The sequence below is a fragment of the Sparus aurata genome, chromosome 14 (genome assembly GCF_900880675.1).
Source record: "Sparus aurata chromosome 14, fSpaAur1.1, whole genome shotgun sequence".
Classification (NCBI taxonomy): domain Eukaryota; kingdom Metazoa; phylum Chordata; class Actinopteri; order Spariformes; family Sparidae; genus Sparus; species Sparus aurata.
Genome location: NC_044200.1, coordinates 18,240,210 through 18,265,996, shown reverse-complemented (window position 1 = coordinate 18,265,996; position 25,787 = coordinate 18,240,210). Strand labels below are relative to the sequence as shown.

At 44.5% G+C, this 25,787-nt stretch overlaps 2 protein-coding genes across 7 annotated transcripts in view; one reads left to right on the top strand and one right to left on the bottom strand.

The window, feature by feature from the left end:
* kmt2e (lysine (K)-specific methyltransferase 2E) overlaps nucleotides 1–7,821 on the top strand; it is a 28,804-nt gene extending 20,983 nt beyond the window's left edge. For 3 of the 6 annotated variants that reach the window (XM_030439526.1, XM_030439529.1, XM_030439524.1), the window contains 12 exons: nucleotides 481–552; nucleotides 1,093–1,278; nucleotides 1,382–1,708; nucleotides 1,867–2,166; nucleotides 2,427–2,577; nucleotides 2,732–2,958; nucleotides 3,064–3,120; nucleotides 3,220–3,765; nucleotides 4,547–4,836; nucleotides 5,035–5,114; nucleotides 5,354–5,433; nucleotides 5,523–7,821. In XM_030439526.1, the coding sequence (XP_030295386.1) occupies nucleotides 481–552; nucleotides 1,093–1,278; nucleotides 1,382–1,708; nucleotides 1,867–2,166; nucleotides 2,427–2,577; nucleotides 2,732–2,958; nucleotides 3,064–3,120; nucleotides 3,220–3,765; nucleotides 4,547–4,836; nucleotides 5,035–5,114; nucleotides 5,354–5,433; nucleotides 5,523–6,572 (3,366 nt within the window). In that variant the 3' untranslated portion in view covers nucleotides 6,573–7,821. The remainder of the gene's footprint in view (nucleotides 1–480; nucleotides 553–1,092; nucleotides 1,279–1,381; nucleotides 1,709–1,866; nucleotides 2,167–2,426; nucleotides 2,578–2,731; nucleotides 2,959–3,063; nucleotides 3,121–3,219; nucleotides 3,766–4,546; nucleotides 4,837–5,034; nucleotides 5,115–5,353; nucleotides 5,434–5,522) is intronic. The other 3 variants (XM_030439528.1, XM_030439530.1, XM_030439527.1) reach the window with 1 other exon arrangement.
* A 3,585-nt stretch (nucleotides 7,822–11,406) lies between these two features.
* The window catches only part of lhfpl3 (LHFPL tetraspan subfamily member 3), a 43,044-nt gene continuing 28,663 nt past the window's right edge, over nucleotides 11,407–25,787 (bottom strand). Inside the window, exons 2-4 of the mRNA XM_030440679.1 lie at nucleotides 16,246–16,476; nucleotides 14,233–14,291; nucleotides 11,407–12,415 (exon numbers count right to left, since the gene is read on the bottom strand). Of these exons, the coding sequence (XP_030296539.1) occupies nucleotides 14,269–14,291; nucleotides 16,246–16,476 (254 nt within the window). The 3' untranslated portion in view covers nucleotides 11,407–12,415; nucleotides 14,233–14,268. The remainder of the gene's footprint in view (nucleotides 12,416–14,232; nucleotides 14,292–16,245; nucleotides 16,477–25,787) is intronic.

Below are 25,787 nucleotides of genomic sequence, written 5' to 3'. Positions count from 1 at the left end.
CGCCTACACTACGTCTCGTCTTCTGATTGGTTGATGGGCCCCTAGCAGTAGTCACATTTCGAGAATTTGGCCCTAACATTTCGAATACTGACAAAATTATTTAAGTTCGTGCGCACAGTGCAGCCCAAAATCGCTCAGTTTCAGCCATTAAATTGCAAAATTGTTTAAAGTAGATTTACACGAGCTTGTGTTAGAAACAGATGTAAAGATGTAAAGCAGAAAGATTTAAATACAGCTATGTGAGAAAAAGATTTTTGTAGGAACAAGTTAACTTAGTACTGCCAAGCAATTCTGTGCATTCTTGAAGTAGCCCTATAGTTATAGTGGGATAGTTCAGCACATACAGGTCCTGACACAAGTCTATATTTCATAGCCAGAAGATCAGGGAGTCACATCTGTAGCTCTGTCCAGTGTTTGTTAAGCTTTGTTTAGGGGGACATGCCTCTTCTAAACTGGGCTGTCTCTTTATTGAACACTCAGGCCAGCCCAGCGGAGCAGTCCCATCTCCCTGTCGGGGCGGCTTCCAGCTGGAAGGGACTGAATCACAAGGAGGTAAACTTGACCCATGCATAGCCAACCCTATCCACCCATCTACCAGCCTCCCCACCCCAAAATCTGACTGAGGTGACTGACTTACAAGCGTACTAACTGTCCCGTCAGAATATGTTTGTTGTTTCAGTATAAACATCTTTTCAAAGTGGTGATCTGACTCTAGGTGGAGCTCTTTGTTTGGATTTTTGTGGTGGAGGTAGACCTGGGGACATTTGTGGCACAAACATACACACAGGAACATTAAGATAAGCTTTTACAGCGTCCTGGTTTGTCAGGGTTTAATTGCAGTACATTTACATCCTCACCACATTTTTCCTGTTGCTTCTGTTTGAGCTTCTCTCCTTTTTGTTTTGTCTTATTGTGAAATCGAAGGGTCACGTCTACACCTTTCTCTCCACCCGGCACTCAGCTAAATCGGCTTTCGCTGTGTAGCACACATTAACCAGTTGCATCGCTACCTCTGGGGCTCTGTGGGAGAGTTGTACTCCATGGGCTAATGCTCCTGCTCCCTCTTCCAACCCCACCTTTATTCCTCTGCAGACACGAGAGGAGAGGAAGATGGAGGCCATCCTACAAGCCTTTGCCCGAATGGAGAAGAGGGAGAAACGCAGGGAGCAGGCGCTGGAGAGAATCGGTAGCGTTAAGACAGAGATTGGCGGACGCAGCGACATCAAGGAGGAGCCTCCAGCCACGCCGGAGACGGCTGATTCTCCAGCTGTCATGCAGGTGAGAGAGTGGAGACACAAAAACAAATTATCAGTAATATGTACAAGTATTCAAAACTATGTAGAAATCCATCAACTGAAATACTCTGCCTTCTTTCTCAAAGCCACTTTTGGAGGTGAAAGAGGAGCCGGGATTAAAGCCGGCCAAGGTCAAAGGCTCGAGGAACAGGAAAAGTTTCTCAAGGAACCGAACGCACATCGGCCAACAGCGGCGGAGAGCTCGCACCATCAGCACCTGCTCCGACCTACCCCCCGGCTCTCCAGTCGAGTCTTTGGAGCCTCTGACCAACGAAGCCCCCGAGGGAGAGATGCCCACTGCACCAGAGCCGGAGGCCATCTTGACTCAAGCCCCGGACTCCAGCCCTCCACACAGCAGCTCACCTGCACCCGACAGAAACCGCACTGGGAGCAAGAACTTCAAAACTAAAAAGGTAATATTTCTGCATTTGAAACAGCAATGTGTGTGTTGATTGTACTTCTAAAGCGAAACAAAGAAACAAGTAAAAGCTAATTTATGAGACATATTTAATGTGTGGGAAACACTGCAGATTATATAAGTGATTTAATCTGATAAATCTTCCTTCAACAGCACTTTGTGAGTGAGTGGGTGGGAGAGAAGCAGCAGGACCGCAGTGCAGTACGAACCCCAGAGCCGGCCCCAGAGAGGCCGCTGAGAATAAGCAGCGACCCCGAAGTACTTGCCACGCAGCTCAATGCCCTCCCAGGCATGGCCTGCTCGCAGCAGGTGTACAGCACGCCCAAACACTACGTCCGCTTCTCGTCCCCATTCCTGGCAAACCGCAGCCCCACGACTCCTGGAGTCCCAACTGGGAGACGGCGTTCTAGAGAACTGCCAGAAACGCCACCGACCACCGGCTCCTGCAAGAAGGTACGAAATCCTGCTTAAGAAATATTCCTGTTTGGTTCTGAAAAAATGTACACCCAGGCAGTTTTCGTTGGTGATATAGATCTGTCGAGATCAGAAACGATGAAGCTCTCCCAAGTTGACACTTCTTTTTCATCCGTCATTAAATTTGATGGTTTCCAGTGCGTTAAACTAATTTTAGCACCTCTAAATCTTCGTGTAACTATGAAGGACATTTCAACAGCGTCAGGAGGAATAAGGCTAATGTCTTCTCTTTCCTTCAGCGATGGTTGAAGCAGGCTCTCGAGGAGGAGGGCTCCACCAGTCCGGCCAGACGACCGAGCCTCCTCATGCCCTGTGAGGGTCCACTCAGCCCCTCCATCAATGGAGACTCTGACAGCCCTCTACCCTACAACGGGACCTGCTCACTACCAGGTACGTCTTTGTGAGACCTGCACAGCCAGCGCTCAGTGCTCAATGCTCTTTTCAACATTTACGACTAAATACCCGTTGTAAATCTTATGGTACTGAGCTTTTAGCATCAGCATCAATTCTGCTGGTTAAATATGAACCATATTTCTTCCCACAGAGTTGCCCACACCGTTGAAAAAGCGACGGTTGAGTCCGTTAGATGCCTGTATGTCTGAGAGCTCGACACCCTACGGCTCGCCTTGTGCCACGCCCACCAGGGCAGACCAATCGGAGGCACCCTCAACCCCCATCTTACTGGCTACCCCGCCACGTCCTCGAACAGAGGAGCAAAGTACAGAGCCCCTGCCCAGCACCCCAACACAGACACTTAACACCCCTCTGGAGGTAAGGCTGTCTTTATGTAAACACATTTAGGCTGTCTTTATGTATACACATTGGTTTACATGAGAAAATGATCTGGAGTGACTGAATCTGTTCTTGGTTCCACAGAGTGAATCCTCAGTGGAGAGCTCTCCAGAGGTCAGTCGGAAACCCAGTGTACAAGAGGTGAGTGAAGGACACAACATGTACAACTTTATTTAGAGAAATGGTTGACTGTTCTTGAGACGGCAGAGTGACTGATGTCGTTTCTTCCTCCGTTCCTAGGCCGACCGCCCTCCTTCGTTGGTCTCCTCTCCGTGCGTCAGGGCTCCCAGCTCAGACGGACTCCCGGCAGAAACCAAGGTGTCAGTTCCTGAGAGTCCACAGCCTCCAGCTGCTGACTCTGTGGACTGTGGAGAGGACCGGGCCGATGGTGGGGTTGTAGAAAGCGGTAGTGAGGCACCATCATCGGCAGAAACATGTGCTTCCTCTTTTCCTGGCTGGATAAAAAGCCCAGACAGAGGCCCGACTGGACCAGCTGGCCTGAACTTCTCTCCAGTCAACTCAAACTTAAGGGACCTCACCCCGTCGCACACCCTGGAGCCTCTGGTAGCTCCCTTCAGGCCCGACGCTACAGCTGGGGCTGCAGCGGGGTCCACGGCAGGGACGGGCCCGTTAGTCGTCTCTCAGGCGCCCTTCAGTGAAGGCCAGGCTCCGCTGTTTTACCCCTGCTCTGACGAGGGAAGCGCACTCGGCTTCTCACGCTCACTGAACGGGGATGGAAGCGGTGATGGAGGCGGGTCGGCGCAGAATCCCCCGCAGAAGAAAAAGGTGAGTGAGCATTGTTATTTGTATTTAACCAACTTGTTGTACAGCTGAGTTTTGCCTCTCAATCCTTGAAGCTTAACATGGAAACTAAATAGAAGTTTTAACTCTTTTAAGCTAATTGGGGCAACACAGTAAATCAAAATATTATCAAAATTGCAATATGACCTTAACAAATGTCCCATTATCATGATTTTAATAGAAGATAATTTTGATGAATGAAGATGATTAATAATGAATTGTGCAGCCCTACAAAAACAATGTATTGATATTTTCTAGCACATAAAATGTCGGATCATTGGAAAAATAATTCCACAAATTCCAACTGAATATTTGACATGGTCAAGTTGCTCTGTATGTCTGACCAACAACCAAAAATATTAAGCTCGCATAGTTTGAAAAAGAAAAATAAGAACACAGCAAACTCTCATATTTGAGAAGCCAGAAATAGAGAATTTTTGGCATTTTCTACTGTTTTCAAAGCTCTAATTTTAACACTTGATACAGAAACTCATGTAGTTGCAATGTATCCATCACTTCTGCTGAAAATAAGATGGAAGAGACATTTGCTGGGACAAAACAAGAACACAATAGAGTGTATACTTTAATCAGAATGTGTGTGTGTGTGTGAGGAGAGTATTGGATATATAACAAGTGAGATAAGTGAGAACATCAAGATTTGTCTAGGTTGTCTACTTCCCTGGAGAGTTGCATTGACTCACGCTGCACTGAGTCCGTCCAAACACTGCCCTCTGCTGGTTCAACATAAGATGTGCTCTTTCTACAGGTTTCCCTGCTGGAATACAGGAAACGTCAGCGTGAAGCTCGTCGCAGCGGCTCCAAGACAGAGTGCAGCTCTCCTGTTTCCACCGTCCCCCCTCTGACCGTGGAATCCTTTCCCGTTGCGCTAGAGACGACCAGTGAGCCTCCTCCACCTCCTGCTCCTATAGCTGTCTGCAACACCAACACCACCAACAACAACACCACCGCTGTCGCCGCTGTGAAAGAGCCGCAGACAAGTGAGGAGGCAGAGACGACGGGAGAGAAAGGGGAGAAGGAGGGAGGAGAAGGACAGTGGTACGTATCATCAGCACTTAGTGAAAACCTTTAGGACACTTTGTCAGCATCGAGTGATCTGACATTTTGTGTTGTTAGCGATTATCAACGATAAGAAACAAAAGTATATTAATAGTTTTTGTAGTTTAGCTAATATATACTTTACCAGTCAGTGTGTTCCTGCTAGAAATATATTTTGATCTCCTGTTTTTCTTTTAGGACGTCGTCGACCTCTGTAGAGCAGGCCCGAGAACGCAGCTACCACAGAGCTCTGCTGCTCAGCAAAGACAAAGACACAGGTGAGAACAACGACACTGACTCTCCACCATTTGAATTAAAGGGATAGTCTGGGGAATTCCACTTTCGTGCCGAGAGTGAGATGAGAAAACATTCCACTTTGAAATCGGTCTGTTAAAGATGAAGCTGCAGCCAGGAAAGAGTTAGCTTAGCATAAAGACTAAAGGAAGCCATGGAAAATGGCTGCTTTGATTTTTGTATCAACATTTTTTCCTTATGCTGTTTTGCCTTTGTTTTTTAGATGGTGAGACAGAAGGTGGAGATACACCTGCACTGAGAGATTGCCCATCGCCAAGTCTTCAGAAGACCCCAACCCACACAGTAAGCCAACATTCCCCACATGAAGGAGATCCGAGTCGAGTCTTTATCAACAAGTGTGTAACGCTCCTCTGTTTCTTCTTCTCTGTCAGCCCTGCTCTCCTGGTCCCCTCGCTCAGCCTCCCAGTCGGCCTTCGAAGGAGGAAGATGGCGACGGCCAACCTCGGACTCCAAATCCAACCAGCCAGCCGTCGAGCAAGCCTGCAGGACCTAAACCGGCTCCTCTGACCCCCACGAAGCTGCACCCCACCCCGTTACCCTCCTCTCCAGTCCACTACCCTGGACCCTCGCTCCTCCACTCCCCCAAGCCTCAGCCTCAGGGCTCCCCCTACCGCAGCCAGAGGGCGCTGTTCACCACTCAGCCTCAGAGCCAACCGCAGCCTCAGGCTCAGACCGGCCCGGCTCCTTTCTCCCAGTATAACTCACAGAGTGCTCCACCACCACCTCCCCCTCCTCCACCAGCACCACCAGCCTCCACCGCATATTTCCCCACCCAGAGCCCCTCACCGGCAGGACCTTTCCCCGGGTTCAAACCTGCCGTCACGCCCCCCTACCCTCCCGGCTCTCAGCCCCTGATGCAGACTCTTCCCCACAGCGTGCACTATCAGAGCTCAGCCGCTCCACCGCCGCCGCCGCCTCCACCTCCACACCCGATGCCCGGCCCGACCCTGTTGCACGTCAACCTGCAGCCGCCTCCGATCCAGCAGCACCAGATCATGCTGACCACGGCCCCTCCACCGCCTCCTCCTCCGCAGGGTCAGACCTCCCAGCAGCAGCAGCAGCAGCAGCCTCCTGCAGGCAGCAACCTGCTGTCGCTCACCCCTCCACCACCTCCACCTCCGCCTCCCCCCGCCCCCTCGACCAACGCCCCGATGCAGGCGCACCACTTTCAGAACTTAGGGGGTTTTCAGCCGGCGATGCTGCACCCGGGTGCTACCGCCAACCCTTCAGTGCCCCCAACCACGTACCCCCCGCCCCTCCAGCAGACCGGACTGCCTCCACCTCCCCCTCCTCCTCCCCAACAGACTCAACAAGGCCAGGCCCAGGCCGCCGCCTCCCAGATGCCTTCTGGGACTCGTGGAGCTCCTGCGTCCTCGACCCCCTTCCACAGCTCGGGGTACCTGAGCACAGGGTGGCACTGACGGCCCCACCCAGCAGCCCCTGAGAACTCAGCCTGAGAGGGGCGTGTACCATACGCTGTAGATATGTTTTCTATGTACCTGAACACATGGCCAGTGGAAAAACAGCTGATTGTGGGATAAAAGGATGCTTTTTAAAAAAATAAAATAAAACGAGGACAGAAAAATTTTAGAAAAAAGGACAGTGACATAATCTTCACGACAAACTGTATTAAATGAAGATGGACGATCCCCCCGGTGCTCATCGCCCTCTCTCTCTCTCTGGCCTCCTTTTGTTTTTATATATCCTCCCTGTGATGGAGGGGAAAGCTCTCTGTTCTGTGTCTTGTTTGGACCCCCGTTGTGACGCCCCGCACTTTGTTTATCAATGGACATTCCAGCCTATCCCCCTCTCCCCCCTTCCCTCCTCCCCCCTCCCTCCTCCCTCCCTCCCCCTCTGTCAGTTATTCCTTTTTACTTCCTCTTCTCTCTCGTCTGTTGTCGGCTCTCTACACCATTTATTTGTTTTAATCTAGTGGCTCATTATAGCGAAGAGAAAAAGCTTTTTGTATAGAGAAAAAAAACACAATTATTTTTTTTATTCCTCTGTCTAACAACAAATATCTGTTCACCGCTGCAGATTCAGTAAAAAAAAAGACCCGTTTCTGGGAGCCTGCCGCACTGACCCGGGAGGCCGCACTCGTGTGTGTGATCGTGTGTGTGTGTGTGTGTGTGTGATTGTGTGTACGCCTGTGTGTGATTGGGTGTGAAGGGGTAGGAAAAGTGCGCGAGTGTGACTGCGTTATAACGAGTGCTTGTAATTCTTCTGAGGTAGGCAGAGTGGTCTTGCCCGCAGGTAGGACGTTAGCGGTTTATTTTTGAATATCAATGGTTATTTGTAGAAAGTGTAATTTAATGTATAGGTGGTTACTCCAGCTTTCACCAGGAACAGGTTGTAAATATTTGCTTCTTTTCTTTTCTATGCTTGTACAATTCGCTCCCATCCCATTTTGAAATATGGTTGTACATACGAACGCTCTTCTTGGCAAAGCTGAATGTTTCTGTGACTGTAGCATTATTTTTATTTTATCCCCCCCTCCCCCTCCCCTCTTCTCTCTCTGGACTCTTCAACTTTTGTCTTTTTTTATTATTTGTGTGTGTGAGTGTATGTTTGTGTGGAGAGGAGAGACTCACAGACACTGCACTGGTTGGCTATTTTCATGGTTCATTATAATAAATCACTGTAATGACAGTTTTATACAACTTGTCGTGACATGTGTCTCTGGGAACGTTTGTGTTGCCGTCTCCAGCCTCCAACTTATTTTGACAAATGTTCGCTCCGCTTCACGGGGAGAAGACGGGGAAACATTCAAGGACGCCAAAAAGCATTTTACTGCAGAGCTGCACAAAGTCCAAAACAACAAATATGTTCATGATTATTTTTTAGGCATTTTTAAAAGAGAAAGTGTCCAAAATTCTCTGATTCCAGCTTCCTGAAAGTGAACATGTTCTGGTTGTGTTTGCTCCTCTCTGACGGTAAACTAAAACATCTTTTGAGTTGTGGATAAAACAAAGCTTATTGATTAATTAAGAAAATGATTGTAAAACGATGAAAAATGAAGAAAGTAATCATTAATTTTCAGCCCGAACACCTACCTGTGAGAAATGGTGTTCAGTAACATCAAATCCGTAGATGATAAACAAACTAACTTCGGTTTGTGTTGGGCAACAACATCCATAAAACATTAACATGTACACGAAGCAGAAACACACTTACACACTGCTTTATCAATCCAAATGTCCGCTGTTGCTCACTGATATCATGATATGATGAAGAAAGATCGTTTTTGTATCCATGTTGGCTTTAAAATGCATTTGGAATGATATTAAAGTAGAAGAATCACCCGTGGAAAGTAGAGGGAATATAAAGAAGAAGAGAACAGCTGACAGTAGAGGTTGGAAATCTTCCTCTTGCACTGAAGTACACTTTGCATAACGGGGTCGAGGCTGGAGATGCAAATAACCACATCAGTGCCGGAACAGTTGCTCTATTTTAATGACTGATTAGCTGGGAAGTTAAAATGCTTCAAAGCAAAATCTCCCCAAATCTCTGGTTGTAGCTCAGCAGCTGTGAGGATTCGCTGCTTTCCTCTATTTTATATCATTGTAAGCTGATTATCTTTGGGGTTTTGGTCGGACGAAAGAAGATTGGATACAATATTAGTAAAACAAACAATACTTAATATACGTCTTTTGATGCCGTTGCAAAATAGGATAAAGTTTTTCCTGCACACCGCGCTGGAAAAGAAAAAGTCACTTAAAACCAACATTTTTTTAAAAATCATTTCAATATCTGTGCAGCCTTGAGTTGCAAACCTGACTGTATATCTGTTTGGTTTTGTAGCTTGGGTACTTCGAACATTATCAAATGTATAATTAACAAAATATCAACACTTTTGACAACCTTACGTTGACAACAATACTTAAGGAAATACGCCATTCATCAGATGAATCGACAATCAAACCATCGTTCGTTTCAGCCTTAAATTACCGTTTCTGTTAGTGAGCTAAATGCTAACTTCAGCACACATCTATTCAGTGCAAAGTGCAGCTTATAATGGTGTTAACTGAGGGTCTGAGATGTCCTAAAATGGCCACCGTACAAGGGAAAGCATTGTCTGATTGAGATGACAGCGTGGCCTTTTCCCTGCTGCCACCCTCAGTTGAATCATGACATTTTCTGCCATTATCGTGTAAAGAATAGCAAAGTCGTCTACTTCATCTTTAAATCCATTAGTTTTGTTGTCTAGTTATGAGAGCGCTGCAGCCTCACGGGGCCGAAAGAGCGGCTCTAATCCTGTTCATGTGAAAACAACAGACATCTTGTTGCCTCATCTAGCAGAGAGACTGTGATGTCTCCCGTTAGACGAGCTTGGCGCCCCTGTAGGCCGCGAGGATTCATGTGAGCAGATGGCCAAGTGCACCTCCGCCTCTGATCCAGGAGCCTGTGTGCATGTCAAAGCAGATTTATAGTTTTTATTTTTTCCCATCTTGGCCGGCGTTTGTCATTCCTCTGGGTCCTTGATGATTATGATGCCACTCCTGCCCTTCACCGTAACGAGGACAAGCATCACAGGATCCCCCCTGTGGAGTCTTTGCCGCGGCTCCAACCTTCCGCCAACACGACCAGAATAGATCTTGTGGCATTGTGTGTTTCTGCAAACCACGGATATGCTGCAACTTTGTGTTTCTTTAAGTTGGATTTTATATTTTAGGTTTGACAATGTTGTGTTTATGCTCTGGTTAGGTTTAGGTAAAAAATAACACTTGGTTTAGGTTGGAAAATTTTGGCTCAGAAAAGGAAAGTTTGGGTTCACTTTTTTTTTCTTAAATATCAGCCTCAATTTTCTGGTTGAGAGTTGTAGCCTGCTAGCTAAGCATTACAATAGCCTACCTCTCTCATACGACGCCGTTAGCCGGTTAGCTGAAGCCACATTTCCACTACTTTTAGTCGAAGTAACTACTTCTCAAGGATCTAAAAAGGTTCCTTCAACCAGTTGTTCAATGTGTTTCCACCGCCTTTATATCTAACTTTGGTTTAGCGAGGGACGTATATTTGTAGGCTAACACAGAAGTTAGCATCACCTTGGTTCTTTCATTTTTTTCATTGGATTTTGGATTATAGCTGAAAAAACAGATATGATTATGATACTTACTTACTTCCGCCTGTAAAGACGAAGTAGTGAGTAGATGACTCTCCGCGTTCGACGTTTAATGTCCTTAACAACCTCTGTGGTTTAATTTAGCCACTTGTTAGCAACCGCCTTTTAAAGACAAGATATGCTTTATAATTAATGTGTGGTGCATTTACTGACATATTTTATGGCATATAACAAAACACGAAAATCTTATTTCGGCCATCTTACCAAAACCCATTTACTTAGAGACGAGGAGACGGGAAGCCCGAAAATGCGAACTGGTTTCCAGGTTTTAGGACTCGCTATGCTAACTGATGCTACGATACGAAAGTCCGTCTGTCGTATGCATCCATCTATAACTCCATGCTGATATGTCGGAGCACAATGGACAAAAAACAAGCTGGTTGATGTTGTTAAAAATTGTGGCTAAAATGAAGCATGTAGCTGTACTTGATTAATCAGACATGTTCAGAGCTGCACCCACAAACTTTATGTACTTTTGAAAGGTACCTTGGAACAAAAGCCATAACGTAAATGGGACAATTTGACACAACTGCCTATATATTTCAATTTTTTAAAAACATTTTTTTTACACTTTTTACACACCTTTTGTGAGCTTTAATGGCGACTGAAACTAAATTTCCCCTGGAATATAATTTAGACTCTGGTCCCTGCGATAAAAGCGCCAGAAGTCCTTCCAGAAGCGGCAAGTCCCCGTGAAAATGCAACTTTAGCTAGCTTAAATGTAGATATGGGACAACAGCTAGGTTGTCTCTGCTTAATACTAATACAATCTACATCCCAGCACCTCGACAGCACACTGTGTCATGTCAAGTTTGTTTAAAATTCACCTCTTTTATAGGGGTTAGCATTACGTTAGCTACATCCTTGGCTAGCATGGTTATCGAGACACACAACCCTTGTATATTACAATTTTTGGTTTTATTTATTTGAAACTTTTTATACACATTTGTGAGCTTTAGAGGTGCTTGAATGTGGATTTTGGTTAAGCTAGGCTAGCTGTGTCCCTGCTTCCAGTTATGTTTCAGTGCTAGCTTGAACTAAGCTAACCGGCTGCTAGTTTGATAGATTAAAGCTTTTTGTCGTCTCATCTCACCAGAAAGCAAATCACGAATCTTTTTATCTTAAAGATGTTGATCTTCTTTGTCACGATAACAGTTTTAATGTTAGCTGCACTCACTTCTCGTGTGTTTAACTAGCTAGCTCTTTTTTGTTAGCACGTAGGAAGTGAAGAATGACACGAAACTACAACAAAGAGTCAAATCTACCCAGCCTTTTTTCTTATAAGCCCTTTTAGTACTCCACAATACTGTCAGATTACAAGATACTGTATGGCACACACTAATAATGGTCCAATAGCTTGACGTTTTAAAAGTGCACATTTCAAAGTCAAGACACAGTACACGGACATAATCAACACACAGCTACATAGATTTTATAGACTCGGTACGACTGATATTTAGCATCTCAAGTTGTCACAAGAAAAATCCTCTAATTACTACCTTTTGATTCAATCACATCAAACATTTAATTATAACAAAAAACAGAGGCCGTCTTTCTGTCATTTTCTTCTTCAGTCGATCGAGACGGCGGCAAAGACAGACTCCATCGCAGGAGGAGTTCGTTGACTTGATAATAAAGACGATCTGACAGCTTCAACCTCAAAGTCTTGTTCAGTCCGTTAATTTGTGTCAGTCGACGTCTGGATAATTTGTTCTTGATTCGATTGCGGTTCGAGCGCCTGTCGCTGTCCAACAAGTGTCCCGGAGCTGAATCAGCACATGAAAACTCTTTATTTTCTATATTTTCAGCTGAATCTTTGCACTTCCTCTTCCTCACATCCACATTTCAGTTCGGGGGGGGTTTAAGATGATGCAGTGACAACACATTGAGAGTCTTTTTGGAGGGGATTCATCCTGCAAAAAATCAGCAGTTTGAGGTGAATGAGAAGGCTATTTTACAGAGGGAGAAACAATTAAGAGGCGTCTTGATCTCCTCTAAGGCCTATTCTAGACCTCCTCCTCCTCTTCCTCTTCCTCTTCTACTTCTCCGTTGATCGGTTCTTTCCCCACACATCAGCTCTGCATCTCAGCCACAGGTTGGACCAGGAGAAGGAGGCTGGATCCTGAAGTCACAGGCAGCAAGAACCTGCAGGTGTAGACAAATGTAGACAAACAGCAATAATATCTTGTGCTTTTAATTTGAAAAACCCACATGTTGACTCTCTCTGCTCCTCATCAGTGGATTTAAAATTCATTAGTACCGCAGCTGAATTAACTAAGCTGCAATTAACGGCACAAACATATTCAGATGACCGGGGTGCTTGGGAATAAAGATAAATATATGTTGTTTGTTAAATCTACCATCGTTTTAAGCGATTGTAATTACCAAAGTGATTGTTGTTGTTTGGTTTCTTCACATTTTTGCGCGCTGATTTATGTAAAATGTGTCAGAATCAAAAACAAACAAGTCATTACACGATGATGAACACCATCGTTGTGATTAACCTCGGCTGCATCTGCAGTCCAAAAACAACAAATTAACTTTTTATTTCAAAGTTTAGGCACGATTGGAAACTTTAAAGAGACAGTAAATCTATCAAGGGACATATTTGGGGGAAATTGTTTCTAGGAGTTTATAATTTCCCCACAATCCATCACAGCTGGATTCCTTTTCTTCCTGTTGTTTTGTATTCAATTAATTCGAGTTACCTTCAAAAAAAAGAGACATAAGACAAGAAACGGTCCCTCACACATCAGTGACCCGGACAAACAAACAAAGATCGCCTTAAAATCAAGATAAAATCACCTGATGGGTGTTGAATTAAAAGATTTATTCCACCTTAAAACTCCGTTATTCTCTTTTCCTCTCATTTTATTGTTTATCTTTATGTGAGACAGTGAAAAATGAAGTTAAACAGCTAAAATGTGACGTCATGTGAAGGAAGAACTTAGAAATGACTTGTGTGATGGTCAACAGCAGCACGACAACGTTAACCTGACTGTCGGCACTTAGCTCACGAGATAATTCGATTTTCCTACATTTCCCAGGAGCCTCTTCACTCAGTTACTCTACAGACGACATAATTAGGTGACCTGACTGAGAGTGAGTGGAACAGGACTACAAAACGAAGTCAGCTAATTCAACCTGAGAGCAAAATATCTATTGTTTGCTCACATTAGCCGCCACAAGAGACTAATTAAGGCTTTAACAGGAAAACTGAGAGCACTGAAGTGAGCGCAGGGACGTTTCACTGCTGCTGATGATGTCACATTTCATCTGTAAGAAGAAGAACGTGATATTTCTTCTTTAATAAGTTATATGAGCCAGTTTTATGGGCCTCAATTAGCACATTAGCTACGTTTTAGAGCGTTAAACTACCAAAAAATAAAGACATTTTCCAAAACTTTCCTTAAATTAGTGGAATAAAAACAAATATGAGATCTGAGTCAAAAGGTTTCAGGGATAAAACAGGAAATAAAAAGGCAACAACAGAAGCAATGTCCCCAAAATAGGTGAAAAGTAGTGATAGACAAATTACTACGCATTTTTTCCCCTGATTATCAGCATCAGTGATTTTTCTGTCGGACTGCAGATGAAATAAACAAATTGGAAAATGTGCTACATCCTCTCACACAACAGTCTCTGATTGGTCAAACATCACAATTAATAACCTATAAACTCTGAGTCATCTGAATCTGCAAAGTAACTAGTGACTGAATATATCAAATAGATAGAATAAAGGAAGTATAAAGTACCAGGAAATGGAAATATTCACATAAAGTTCCTGAAAATTGTTCTTTGTTTGTCGTTTATTTCATTGCTTGTTGTTTGAAAAGAGTGTTTTAAACTGTAGTTTTGCTGTTTTTACTTCAAATCTCTGCACTTCTTCCTCAACCTCTGTGTTCTCTGGAAGCAGCATCGAGTTAAAGACGACGGGTGACCCTCTCAGGTACGATGCTCACCTGTGTGTGTGCGACTGCTTCGACATGCTCCAGGTGTTAGATGGCGTTGTTGCCGCTCTCTGCAGAGAGAAAAAGACACAAAGAGACAGAGACAGCAGCTGAGTCGTGGCGTGTGTTGACCAGCAGGTGGCAGCATCACACAACAACAACAACAACACCTGCTCTCCTCCAGGTGAGCCAGAAGCTGTGTGACGTCTGATGCTGTTTCTAACTCGGACAGGTGTCACTATCCATCCTCCTGAGTGACTGAGAGATAAGAAAAACATCCTGTGTGAGCTTCTCGCTCTCGTATTTCACACACATCTGCCTCTCCTCCTCCTCCTCGCCTCATTATCCCTCCCCCCCCCTCTCTCTCTTCCTCCCTCTGTCTCGTCCTCTCTCGCTTGATAATGGCTTTCTTTTTTTCCTCCCAGTCTTTTTTTTGCTTAAGCGAGCTAACAGGCGACTGTGTCCCGGCTGATAGGGGGGGCTGTGATTCATTTCGACAGGCTGGCAGCAAGCTGTGTAAACAGCCATTAGTAATTCATGGCTCCGTCCAGCATCCCCAGGCTTCAATTAACCCTTTTTTGCTATTGCTGCGCTTCTTCTCCTCATCTCCGTCCTCCATCATCTGTATTCTCCTCTGCCTCCTGTTCAAATCAGACTGTTCGGGGGTCCGAGTGTCATCTCGACCAATCAAGACAGAAAAAGGAAAAAGAGAAAGCCCTCATCATCGGGAGGAGAAGCAGGTGGTGCGTAACATCCGCCGTGTGCAGATTATTATAAATCGAGCATTTTGGAGGAAATAACTTCCTTTTTTTTCATTTCAGCAGCAGTCAGATGTCGTCTCTGCTCTGCACTTAATGGACAAAGGTCAATTAAGAACAGTCATAAACCTGAGAGAAAGACTTTGTAGTTCACTTCCACTTCATGACTTAAACGCAGAGCAGACAGTCACATTGATTCTGTCTTTTTAATAAGTTAGGAGGCTCTTTTGCCTCGATCTCATTTCAGGTGTCAGACTCTTGATTTTGTTGCTTCACGCCGAACCGTCTGTGTTCAAGTGAATCACCGTGAAATTGACTTTTTCAGTAAGTAAGAAAACACACAATTAGTCATCAGGTGGTTAAATGGAGGGACAAAACTGGAGAGGATTTTAAAGGGACACTTCAAACAATAGAAGTGTTCCTCTTACCTGGAGGGCTTGTTTTTGTTTTTGGAGATATGAGCAATGTCTCTGTCTAGAAATCATGACATGAGGAGGTGTTCTAATATCTACAACTGCAACTATTTCAACTATTTTCTTTCTGCCGGACAAAACCTGCCAACGCAGCGCAGGAGGAAGTCCAGTCGTGTTTTCTAAAAAAGAGAAATTGCCATTGAGTTTTTGTATTTTTTTGATGATTTAGGCACCAAAACTGAGAGCCATCTTGTTCCAACTCCAACCCAAACAGCCTGGATGGATAAAAAACTTGACATATATATTTTTGATTGTGGCGTGAATTGTCCCTTTAACTTGGGAACTGAGTGTCAAGATTTGAGTTGATCAGTTGATTATTCTGGTGGTTTCCAAGCTCTTTCTTTCACTCTTGAAATTGGACCTAAGAAAATATCTCAGATTGATTCATTTGAAAACTTTTTTAGAGGCCTGAAGTGATAAAACTGTCCAGTATTTCACAATAAAAAGCAAAGATCAGAGAAAAGTCAGCAAAAACACACACATCCAGTTGTGTTAATCGAATCCTGGACCTTGAGATTTATCAAGCGCCGCCGTTATCTCAGCTTTTCTCTGTCTATCTGAATCCCTTATTGTTCCAAGATCACTTTGGGAGCTTGAAACAACATATTTCTGACATAAATATATACTTATAGACAAAACAATCATTGGACTAATAGAAAGAACAGTTGAAAAGTTGTTTCTCTTGTATAGACTTGAGAAAATCGCCCAAATATTAAATATTAAACCCGACTGAGTGCATCCTGCAGTCTTAACATGCGATTCCTGTTTCAGCCGTGAAGGTTTTATTGTCTTACTGTCTCCCAGCAGCTCCTCAGACATCAGACCGTCCTGGCGGTTTCCCAGGACGAAGGCCAGGAAGGAGAGGATGAGAGCGTCCATGATGCCCATGATGGCGAGGATGTAGGCCCAGCGCACCGAGCAGGCCCCCAGTGTGTACTTGTCCGTCTGCTCGCCACACATGCGCTTCACCTCGTCGCTGTCCCAGCCGTCCGGGTAGATCATGCAGCCCAGAATCAGACACGTACCTGGATCAGGAGGAGAGAGAGAGGTGCGTTAGTGTAAAGGGGCTTTATTGGGCATTGAGGGACTGATGCTTAATGTGAGGCAACCTGTAAATCTGAACCTAGAACAAATACACAAGTTATGAAGTGTTTATGGGAGGATTTTTATTCAAGACTTCAAATTTGAAGTGTAGTCAATTAAATGCTAATTCATACAGACTTTATTAGCAGAGGATTTGAATTAGCAGATGAACAATAATATTTTACAGAAAATTATGTTATATTATAATTAAATGTATGATTAAATCCATCTTAAAGTAATAGATTAGCCTAAACCCTTAGCTTAAAGTAATGGATTAGCATAAAGACTAGTTAGCTTCAAGTAATGGGTTAGCCTAAACAGTTATAGTTAGCTAAAAGTAATAGATTAGCATAACACTTTATATAGTTAGCTAAAAGTAATTGATTAGCATAACACTTTATATAGTTAGCTAAAAGTAATTGATTAGGCTAAACAGTTGTAGCTAGCTAAAAGTAATAGAATAGCTTAAATAGTTGACACAGTTAGCTTAATGGATTAGCATAAAGATGAGTTAGACTGAAGTAATGAGTTAGGCTAAACAGTTATAGTTAGCTAAAAGTAATTGTTTGGGCTTAACAGTTGTAGCTAGCTCAAAGTATCTGATTAGCATAAACAGTTTAACTAGATATCTCAAAGTTATGAAATTAATCGTTGAATGTCAGATTAAAGTTATGAACAAGCTAGTAGAAGTAGTTGAAATACTTTAACAGTAATGGCTAAACTTAGAAATAGCTAAAATAAGGCTAATTGACAGCATAAGTTAGCTAGAACAAGTAATTTTAGACTAGTTTGCTAAAAGTAGCCTAATGAAATTAAGTTATTAGAGCCTAGTTAGCTAAAGTGAATACAATCATGTTAGTAGATAATAATGTTTATTTTACATTATTATATTTAATGTAAATAATAATGCAAATGCTTAGCAAAAGAATCGCCTAAATTGTTGAAAACATTAGCTTACAGTATGAAATAAACAGTTGAAATGGTAATGGGTAAATGGTCGTAAACAAAGCAAAGTGGTGTGACAATATCAGCTTTTAGTGGAGAGAAGAGTGGAGAGAGAAAGGTAACATCTGGAAATTCGAGATGGCCCTGAAAAGAGGACAAGAAGAAGAAATAAGTGAGGGAATGAGGTGACGGCGGTACAGAAATGGGACAGAGAGGTTGAGGACGGAGGCGGGAAAGCGACAGAATATGTTACCACATGTCACGGCCGCCATGTGGCGAGTCGCCCTGCCTTCATTAGCCGTCTGCTGCACGGCTGACAAAGACAGACCGAGCCGTTAGCGAGCGGAGTCATCTAACAACACTTCTGCTGGCAGCGGGGAAGCTGCTTCCACATTCACACGCTCACTCACACGCCGTCGAATGATTTATGGGTCTGGGAAGGTCTGCGGTTATTTGTCGACAGTGCTGCCAGAGGCAGAGAGTCTGACTGTCGGACGCTCTGTGGGCTGATTCCCGTCTTTGTGCGGTCCAGATATGAGTTGTAATGAGAGTGAGGCTGTTTTTCAGAGGAGTGTGGGATGAGATTTTTTTTAAACCTTAAAGCTGCGAGAGAAGTTTCATTTACAGAGTTGATAAAAGGCACACAGAGTGGAGTCTGTGTTTCCCTCCACACCTGCTCTGCATCATCTTCGTTATCTCAGCCGTGCTCTCCTCGGCCAATCAGCTCTTCCTGTGCTCTCCTGTCTCCTCCCCTCACCTGTGCTGCTCCTCTTCTCTCCACCTGCTCCTCATCAGCCCTTCAGTCTACGTAAGTCTATTTAAGTTCAGACTTTGTTCAGTCATCTGTTGTGTTTGCCCGTTACAAACCTTGATACCCAATAAAACGGCATTCACTGATCTTCCTGCCTGCTGTCGCCTGCATTTGGATCGACCTTCTTCTAGTTCATGTTCTTGTTCTTGTTCTTCTTGTTTGTTGGTGGATCCCAAACCAACTTTTAAGGTGTAAAAGTTGTGCTTGTTACAGCAATGAAAGCAATTTGGCTTTACTTTATTTCCTCTATCTATCCACTACAATTTCTCAGATACAATAATAGGTGATAAAATACATTTCCCAGTATGGGCCTGATGATTTATCGCTCTGATATGTATCGGGCATCTCTGTAAAAATTAGCAAAATAATTGTGAAATAGCGTCACAATTACCCTGATCCCAAAGTGACGGCTTCACAAAGCTTTCATCTGTCCAACAAAACAGTCTAAACCTCAGAATTATTACAAATAAATTAAAGAAAAGTAGAAAGAAAAGCTATTTTTTGCATAAAAATGACAGAATTAACTATCAAAATAGCTGCTGTTAAAGTTTCTCTCAGATATCATGGTGATGTAAACAGTACAATACCTTATTTTTAAAATGGGCAGAAAGAGAAAAAACCTAAATTGGACTAAAAGTACTCCAGTATGAGTACTTAGTTACACTCCACCGCTGCATTCAGGGTCCTCAGGTACAGAAACACGAGCTTGTGTATCAGGTGAGCTGCCGGCAGATGAAGCAAAAGTATAATCGGATATGTGGACCACGTGGAGTCTGGTTCGGTCTGGGGCGGATCAGAACTCCTCACGTCTCGTGTTTCTGTTAGTCATGACTTCAATCCGTCCAGTCATCCCTCTCACAGTTGTGCCAATAACAGCAGCAACAAGGCTCCGTGATAATAACCAGTATTGATGTCAAAGCGCTCTGGATCCATATCCCGCGCCTACATTTCCCAGGAGGTCCCAAGACTATCGATTTTCCAGCCGCCTTCCTGAATTTGGAGATCAATGCTCTCAGCGCGGAGGGAAAGAGCAGCGGCGGGTTGTTGCAAAAACACTTCTCATGTTATTTTTTTATTAGACGCAGCACGCTCCCTGTTACAAATGTATTTTTCAAAAACTTCTATCCAGAGAAACTTCAGCACACGTTGGATTTTTCAGTATTTATCGCTGTAAGAACCAGTTTCTTTGTTCAGTAATTAACTGACAATATTCCCCCCCCAAAATCCACTCCATCCTGTGATCACGACGACGACAATTTAGAGCGCAACATTTGCCAAATTCACCCGCCAACAAAACAAAGCTGGAAAAAGGGAGCGAGTTTCTAATCTGTGAAATTCAACAAGGAAACATTTGGTGTTGCTCTGTTGTCACAGTGAAAAGAGAGACGTTGGAGTTCGTCCAGCGACTGTTTAGTCAAAGCGAGAGGAGAACCAGACGTGAGATTTCCTCGTTCAAGTCCTCGTCTAGGGATTCATTTCAGCCAAACTGGAGAAGAAACTAGAATTTTCTGCTTGGTGAGGAAAATCGGTGTAAGAATATTTACTTTCTTGACATGTTTTGAGCTTATGTTGTTAATCTATTAGACTAAAAAAGCTCAGAGAGTGTTTGTTACATATAGCAAACTTGCCGCTCTGGTGTAAAGTGACATTAAGAGACAGGACAGGCCGGAGCTAGCTGGTTAGCATGCTAACTTGAGTAGACATGACATCATCACTGAGGTTTTTTTCCGCTCCATCCAGACCGAAATATCTCAACAACTGCTGGAGGAGTGAAAGGGAAAGTTTCCCAGAGGATGAATCGTGGTAAACTTCTAAATCCTTTAACTTTTCATGTCTCATTGTCGTTAGTTCAAACTCTTTCCACAACCTCCTCAATCGGAACTTTGCGTCTAAAATCTCGTCGCGAGAAAACATTTGCTGTTTGTCTCCTGACGGTGAAAAAACGGATCACACCGTCATGTTTTGGGGAGATTTTAAAGCTCCGACAAACCAACAAACTCTCTTTTAAAGTACAGATACGAGTCAAAATCAATGTCGGATCTTCACTCTTCTCTCCGACTTGTGGCTTCGCGGTGTGTTGGTGTTGATTTCCTCTCTGCATATTCGAGGACTCGGTACGGTGCACACAGTGCTCCTGCAGGCGTCTCAGCCGTAATATTAATAGAACAAGTTGAACTTCACGCCGTCTCACCGGCAAAATCTGAAGTCTCCCACCGAGCTCGAGCCGAAGAGAAACGCAGGAGATCAGAGAGACGCCGAGGTTTGTCTCTCCGTCCTGTGTGCTGCAGGTTCGTACAGTAGATATATATATTTATGTATGTCTTTCCACCTGAAGCTAAATGTGCACTCCTGCTTTTGCTTGCAACGTACAACAGAAATGAAATGTAAACAATTCCCTGCAAAAACATTTTCTCCACCCCGTGTTCAGAAATGCATCGAATCTAATCTTTTCGCTTCAGCAGACGTATCTTTTCTTTTTTCCTGCTGTTATCAGCAAAGCAGGGATAAAATAAAAATAAAAGCTCAGACAGAAATCGTGTCTTTCCCCCAAAACTGCATCCAAACGTCTCCCAAACTAGGCTGGGGGGGGGGCAAATCTTTTATCTGTAGCGCCACAGCTGCAGAATAATGTGCAGTAACATAAAGCGGGAAGCCGACGGGGTCAGCCTCTTCGTTTCCCGATAGATAAATTCTCCTCCATCTCGACATCCCTGCAGCCGTCCTCTCCGCGGAGGGAGCGCCTGCACACAATCCCTGCCATCAATAATGAAAGATATCATGAAATCCTCAGACGAGGGGGGGATCGTGTCGGCCTGTTTTCGAGACTTCAGATCAAATCGTACAACCCTAAAAGCTCGTGGTAAAGCTTGGACTCGTCGGCAGGGATCAGACGAGCGAGCGAGCCGGGTTTGTAACGTTCAAACCCTCCTGGTGATTCAGGCCAACTGAAGAGTCGGATGCTGCAGGCGGTCGGCGGTAATGAGCTAAAACTCAAACGAGACTCCTGAGAACTCATCACAGAGCCAAGAAGAGGAGGTCAGTTACGACATCGCTCGTCTCTGCTCACCACAGAGACGTCAGCCACGTCAAAGTCTGGATTGAAGAGATGAAATATTCCCCTCGACAGAAATCAGGAGCAGAAGCGGCAGATACGACGAGAACTGAACCCAACAGTGACATCGAGGTGTGCTGACTCCTCCTGGAGGACACTTTGACACTTTCCCTTGGGATTTAAAAGCACAGTATGTCAATTTTGCCGCGATGGGTGGGTCTCTATGGATCAATACATTTGTTGTCTTCATTGTTAAACTGCCGTCGCTGCAGAAGAGGATCCGTCCACCGGGGCTTGAAGGTGCGTCTTTAACTAATGACGCACTTGAGTACAAGTCAATCGCAGCTAACAAAGCTTATTTCACCGACAAGCGCTTGAATTCTTCCCAATAAAAGCCCCACATTTTTGTCATGAAGCTGCAAAAATCAGGAAGTCAGTTTGGTTTTCACCGGCAAAAAAACCCCAAACTCGACTCAGTGAGAAACAGCCGAAAGAGAAACACGATGAAAGTAAAAAGAGGGACGTAGGAGGGAAACTAACAACTCTTCTTCAAACGCTCAGAGGTTCAGTCAGAGGGAAGAAAATCACAAGGAGCCGAACAAACACGGAGACTTTTTAAAATCACCTTTCTCTCTGTTCTCCTGCACAAACATGAGTCTCACAAACATGTTCACGGACACGTTTAGGTTGTCTTGTTACGTCACGGCGGCAGACTTCCCTCCTCACACTCCGACTCCCCCCCGTTCATTAAAGCGACCACATGAAACGCATCATCACCTCGAGTAAATGTATCTGGGTTTGTTGGACACGTTTGGGATCATGTAAGCTCACAACACAACCAAAAATGTAACAAAGTCGAATTGTTTGAAGACATTTTAACGCCGAAATCATACGAGTAATATCTTTAAGTTGCACTTTAAATCATTTGTGAGGTGAAGATACCAAACGTTTCCCGACCCCAGCTTCTCAAAATCTGAGGATTTGCTCCTTTTATATCAATATATGTTTAATATCTGTAGTTTGTGAGTACATTTGTCAGTATACTGTGACATTTTATTGCCTAAAGAACTTGAATCGGGACCACGTGGAGGTCCGGAGTAAAGTTTGCCTTTTTAAAAAAACTTCCAGAAACACTGTCTTCATCAACGTCCTCGATTTTCTCTCTCTTAAACAAACACACACTTCCTCCCAGCTGACAGCTGCTGGCAGCAACGATCAGAGGAGGAGGAGGAGGAGGAGGAGGTGCCATAATCTAGACCTCTGTGTGTGTCCACATGCTAACACACACACACACACACACACACACATCAAGCCACTCATCACGGTGCATTTCACAGGCCCAGCTGCAGCCGTCTACTTTGTGCGATTCATGTTCCTCAAAACGTCACGGTTGTTTCCAGGCGGCGCGAGCGGACGTGCAGGTGTGTGTCGGGAGATACGGAGCATGACGAGGTTCATACTGTATGCGCCCTGCGTCGGCATCAAGGTGGACCGCGGCAAATGATATTAATGGGAGTTAATTGGGGCAGAAACTGGCAGCTGCACCAAGGTATGAGGACAAAACACCTTCTCCTCGCTGTTTCCATCCCCCCCTGCCCGGATCCCTTCTGCTCCACAGAGGACTGACTGAGCATGTGTGTGTGTGTGTGTGATAAGATAAGGCGGAGGAAAGGGAGGCATGATTTGCAACATGAGTCCCGCCTGCTGCATACCCCCGTCCTCATTAACACCTCCTGTATCGGCTCCGCTGATTCACCGGGGTTTTGCGTGCCAATCGACCGCCGACACAGCCGATTAACCGTCTGCTCTCCCCCGGCCTCGTGTTTACATGTTGCACGATACACACAATTAGACCAAAATGGAGCAATGATATGGACGACCCCCCTTGGGAGATGCTTCAATGCAATTTCCCCTCATTTAGATGATATTCACGTTAACGAAATACACGTATAAGGCAGGTGAAAGGGCCTATAAATTGTAAATATGATTGAGGATTACGCCTGAACACAACCAGAGAGCATGAAAAGACAAACCGCTCACGTTAGAGTTCCTGACGGCGCTCAGCAGTCCATAAAAACAGAAATCTATATGATCGGGGATCTTTTATGAACACTGGCAGGAGCAACATGCTTTGTTCAGCACTTCATGAGGGGATGCAACGAGCCAGCAGCTCGTAAAAAAGGAGAATAGAATGAAGCAGGTAATAAATACGGGAAAAACATCATTAAAGGGGCAGTTGGTCTCAAAATCGAACCGATATAAAAATATATTTCCTCTTTTTCAGCTGCAGAGATGTTCGCCTCGGCTTGTGGCGAGATAATCCACAGACTTTTTCTGAGCATGTAGGATCTATTTTCTTTCTTTCTCTCGAACGGGAGGCTTGAACTTGTGACAGTGCCGGATGTAAATATTAATGGCGTCCTCTGCGGCTGAGCTGTGGAGTTAACCTTCGATGGAGCTTCAGGAGCTTCTTATAACTGATTAACTGTCATGGTTTTAGTTTTATTTTGTAGATTACATCCTCACGTGTCTTTTTGGCTTTCCACTTCCTGTCTTTGTCTGTTTTCCTGCCCTTTTTCCTGGTCACCTGTGTTCTATTAGTCAATCATTCCTGTTTATTATCCTGGTTTTCCCCTCAACAGTTCATTGCTTCATCCGGGTTTCTCGTCTGTTTCCTGGTCCTGTCTTTCCCCGTTGTGTTTTACCTACGTCCTCGCGTTTTACTGGTGTGTGCTTCGTTTTTAAGCCCCTGGATTACTCCTGTTTTGTTGCTAGCCTTTTAGCCAGCTTGTATTTTGGACTTCAGTGATCATTACATATCGCTTTTAGCTTCTGATAACCTTTAAAAAACTTCTTTCATTGTGGAGAATTCATAGGAAATAAGATGCGTCCATCAACAAATTAGCTGAGCGGCTCTTCTACGATAGCGCTGTAACTCTGTTGTAATGGGAATGCAAATCCCCGAGCCGGAGCTTATCCAGCATATGTGTTCGCAAAATCCCCATTAGCCATCTTAGTCGGCTAGCTTCTCATCAGCTTCTCTAGTAGATGCACGCTTCCAGGAACAAAATTGTTCCTCCGAGTTTTTCAAATGTATTTTTTTTTTTTTGGTGCCGTCTCGTTGCACAAATCTGAAGAGAGGGCAGACGTATCTCCCAAACGGTGCAACTCACAGCAAAAAAAAAGCAAAAAAAAAAAAAAAAAAACTGTCTAGATGGATAAATAGCTTCGACAGCTGCTCTCCCTTTAACTATAATCCTCCTCTAATCTCTATATTTGAGAACATAAACAATCGCTAAAGCTGCCAAAATACGCCTGAATTCAATTTAGCAACGAGCTAAACTTCCCTGCTGCCGTTGTAATCCCCAAGAGGAGCTGTCCACGCTGTGGTGCTGAAACCTTGAGGAGGAGGAGGAGGAGGAGGAGGAGGCAGCTGTTTTTCAACTGATCTCAGCTGCTCTATTCTGCTCGACACAGCCTCAACAATTCCCTGTGATTTAGACTTTAGACACCGACTGTGGGGGTCACTCCGGGCCGCTCTGTGTGCGTGCCAGCACTCGGGGCTGAAACAAAAGACCATTTGCACGCCCCTGCAGCAGCTAACACCATGTTTCTGCTGGCGGATGATGAGGAGGGAGAACGGGAAGGAGGATGCAGAGGGTGGAGATGAAGGGACGAGAGGAGAGGAGGAGAGGAAGAGGGAATAAAGACAAGGGGACAGGAAATGTGGAGAGAGGGAGCTTGATCTGTGCAGCTTCTTAAAATAACACGCGCACAATGACAGCGAGCGCACAGCGTGGACGAATCGGATTGATAGCGCGAGACACCTGTGTGTGTGTGTGTGTGTGTGTGTGTGTGTGTGTGTGTGTGTGTGTCGTCTCACGTGTCATGTTCAGGTGTGGATTGAAATGCAAAGGCGGAGCAGGGAGGGAGGCGAAGACCGGAGAGGAGCGGCAGGAACAAGGGTTACAAGATTGGAATCCCAATGCACCTCGTTTGAGACATGAAGGGAATGAAAGTGGCTGTTTAAAAATGCAGCGGCAGACAGACGGACGGACCACGATCCTCCATCAGAGAACACGCTTCAAAGACGTGAAGCACACACACACACACACACACACTTCAGTCAAGTCAGAGGAAAAAAAACACAGAAAACCTGGCTCGTCCACTCTTTTTTTTGTTTTTTTTTAATCACCAGGACGACCTCGGCCGTTGGCTCCCCTTCTCTCTTCGTCCGATTTATCGAAAAGGCAAAATAAAATGTTACCCTCTGTCAAAGACGAGCTCGTTTTGGGGAGGAGAGGGTGCAATAACATTGATTGAGGCTCAAATTTACAATCTAATCATCTTCCGAGCGGAGGGAGGCTGCAGGCAGCCGAACAGAAGTCTGAGAGTTATTATATTGTTAGTGCTTTATCATTCGTCGGAGCAGAAACAGCTGACCT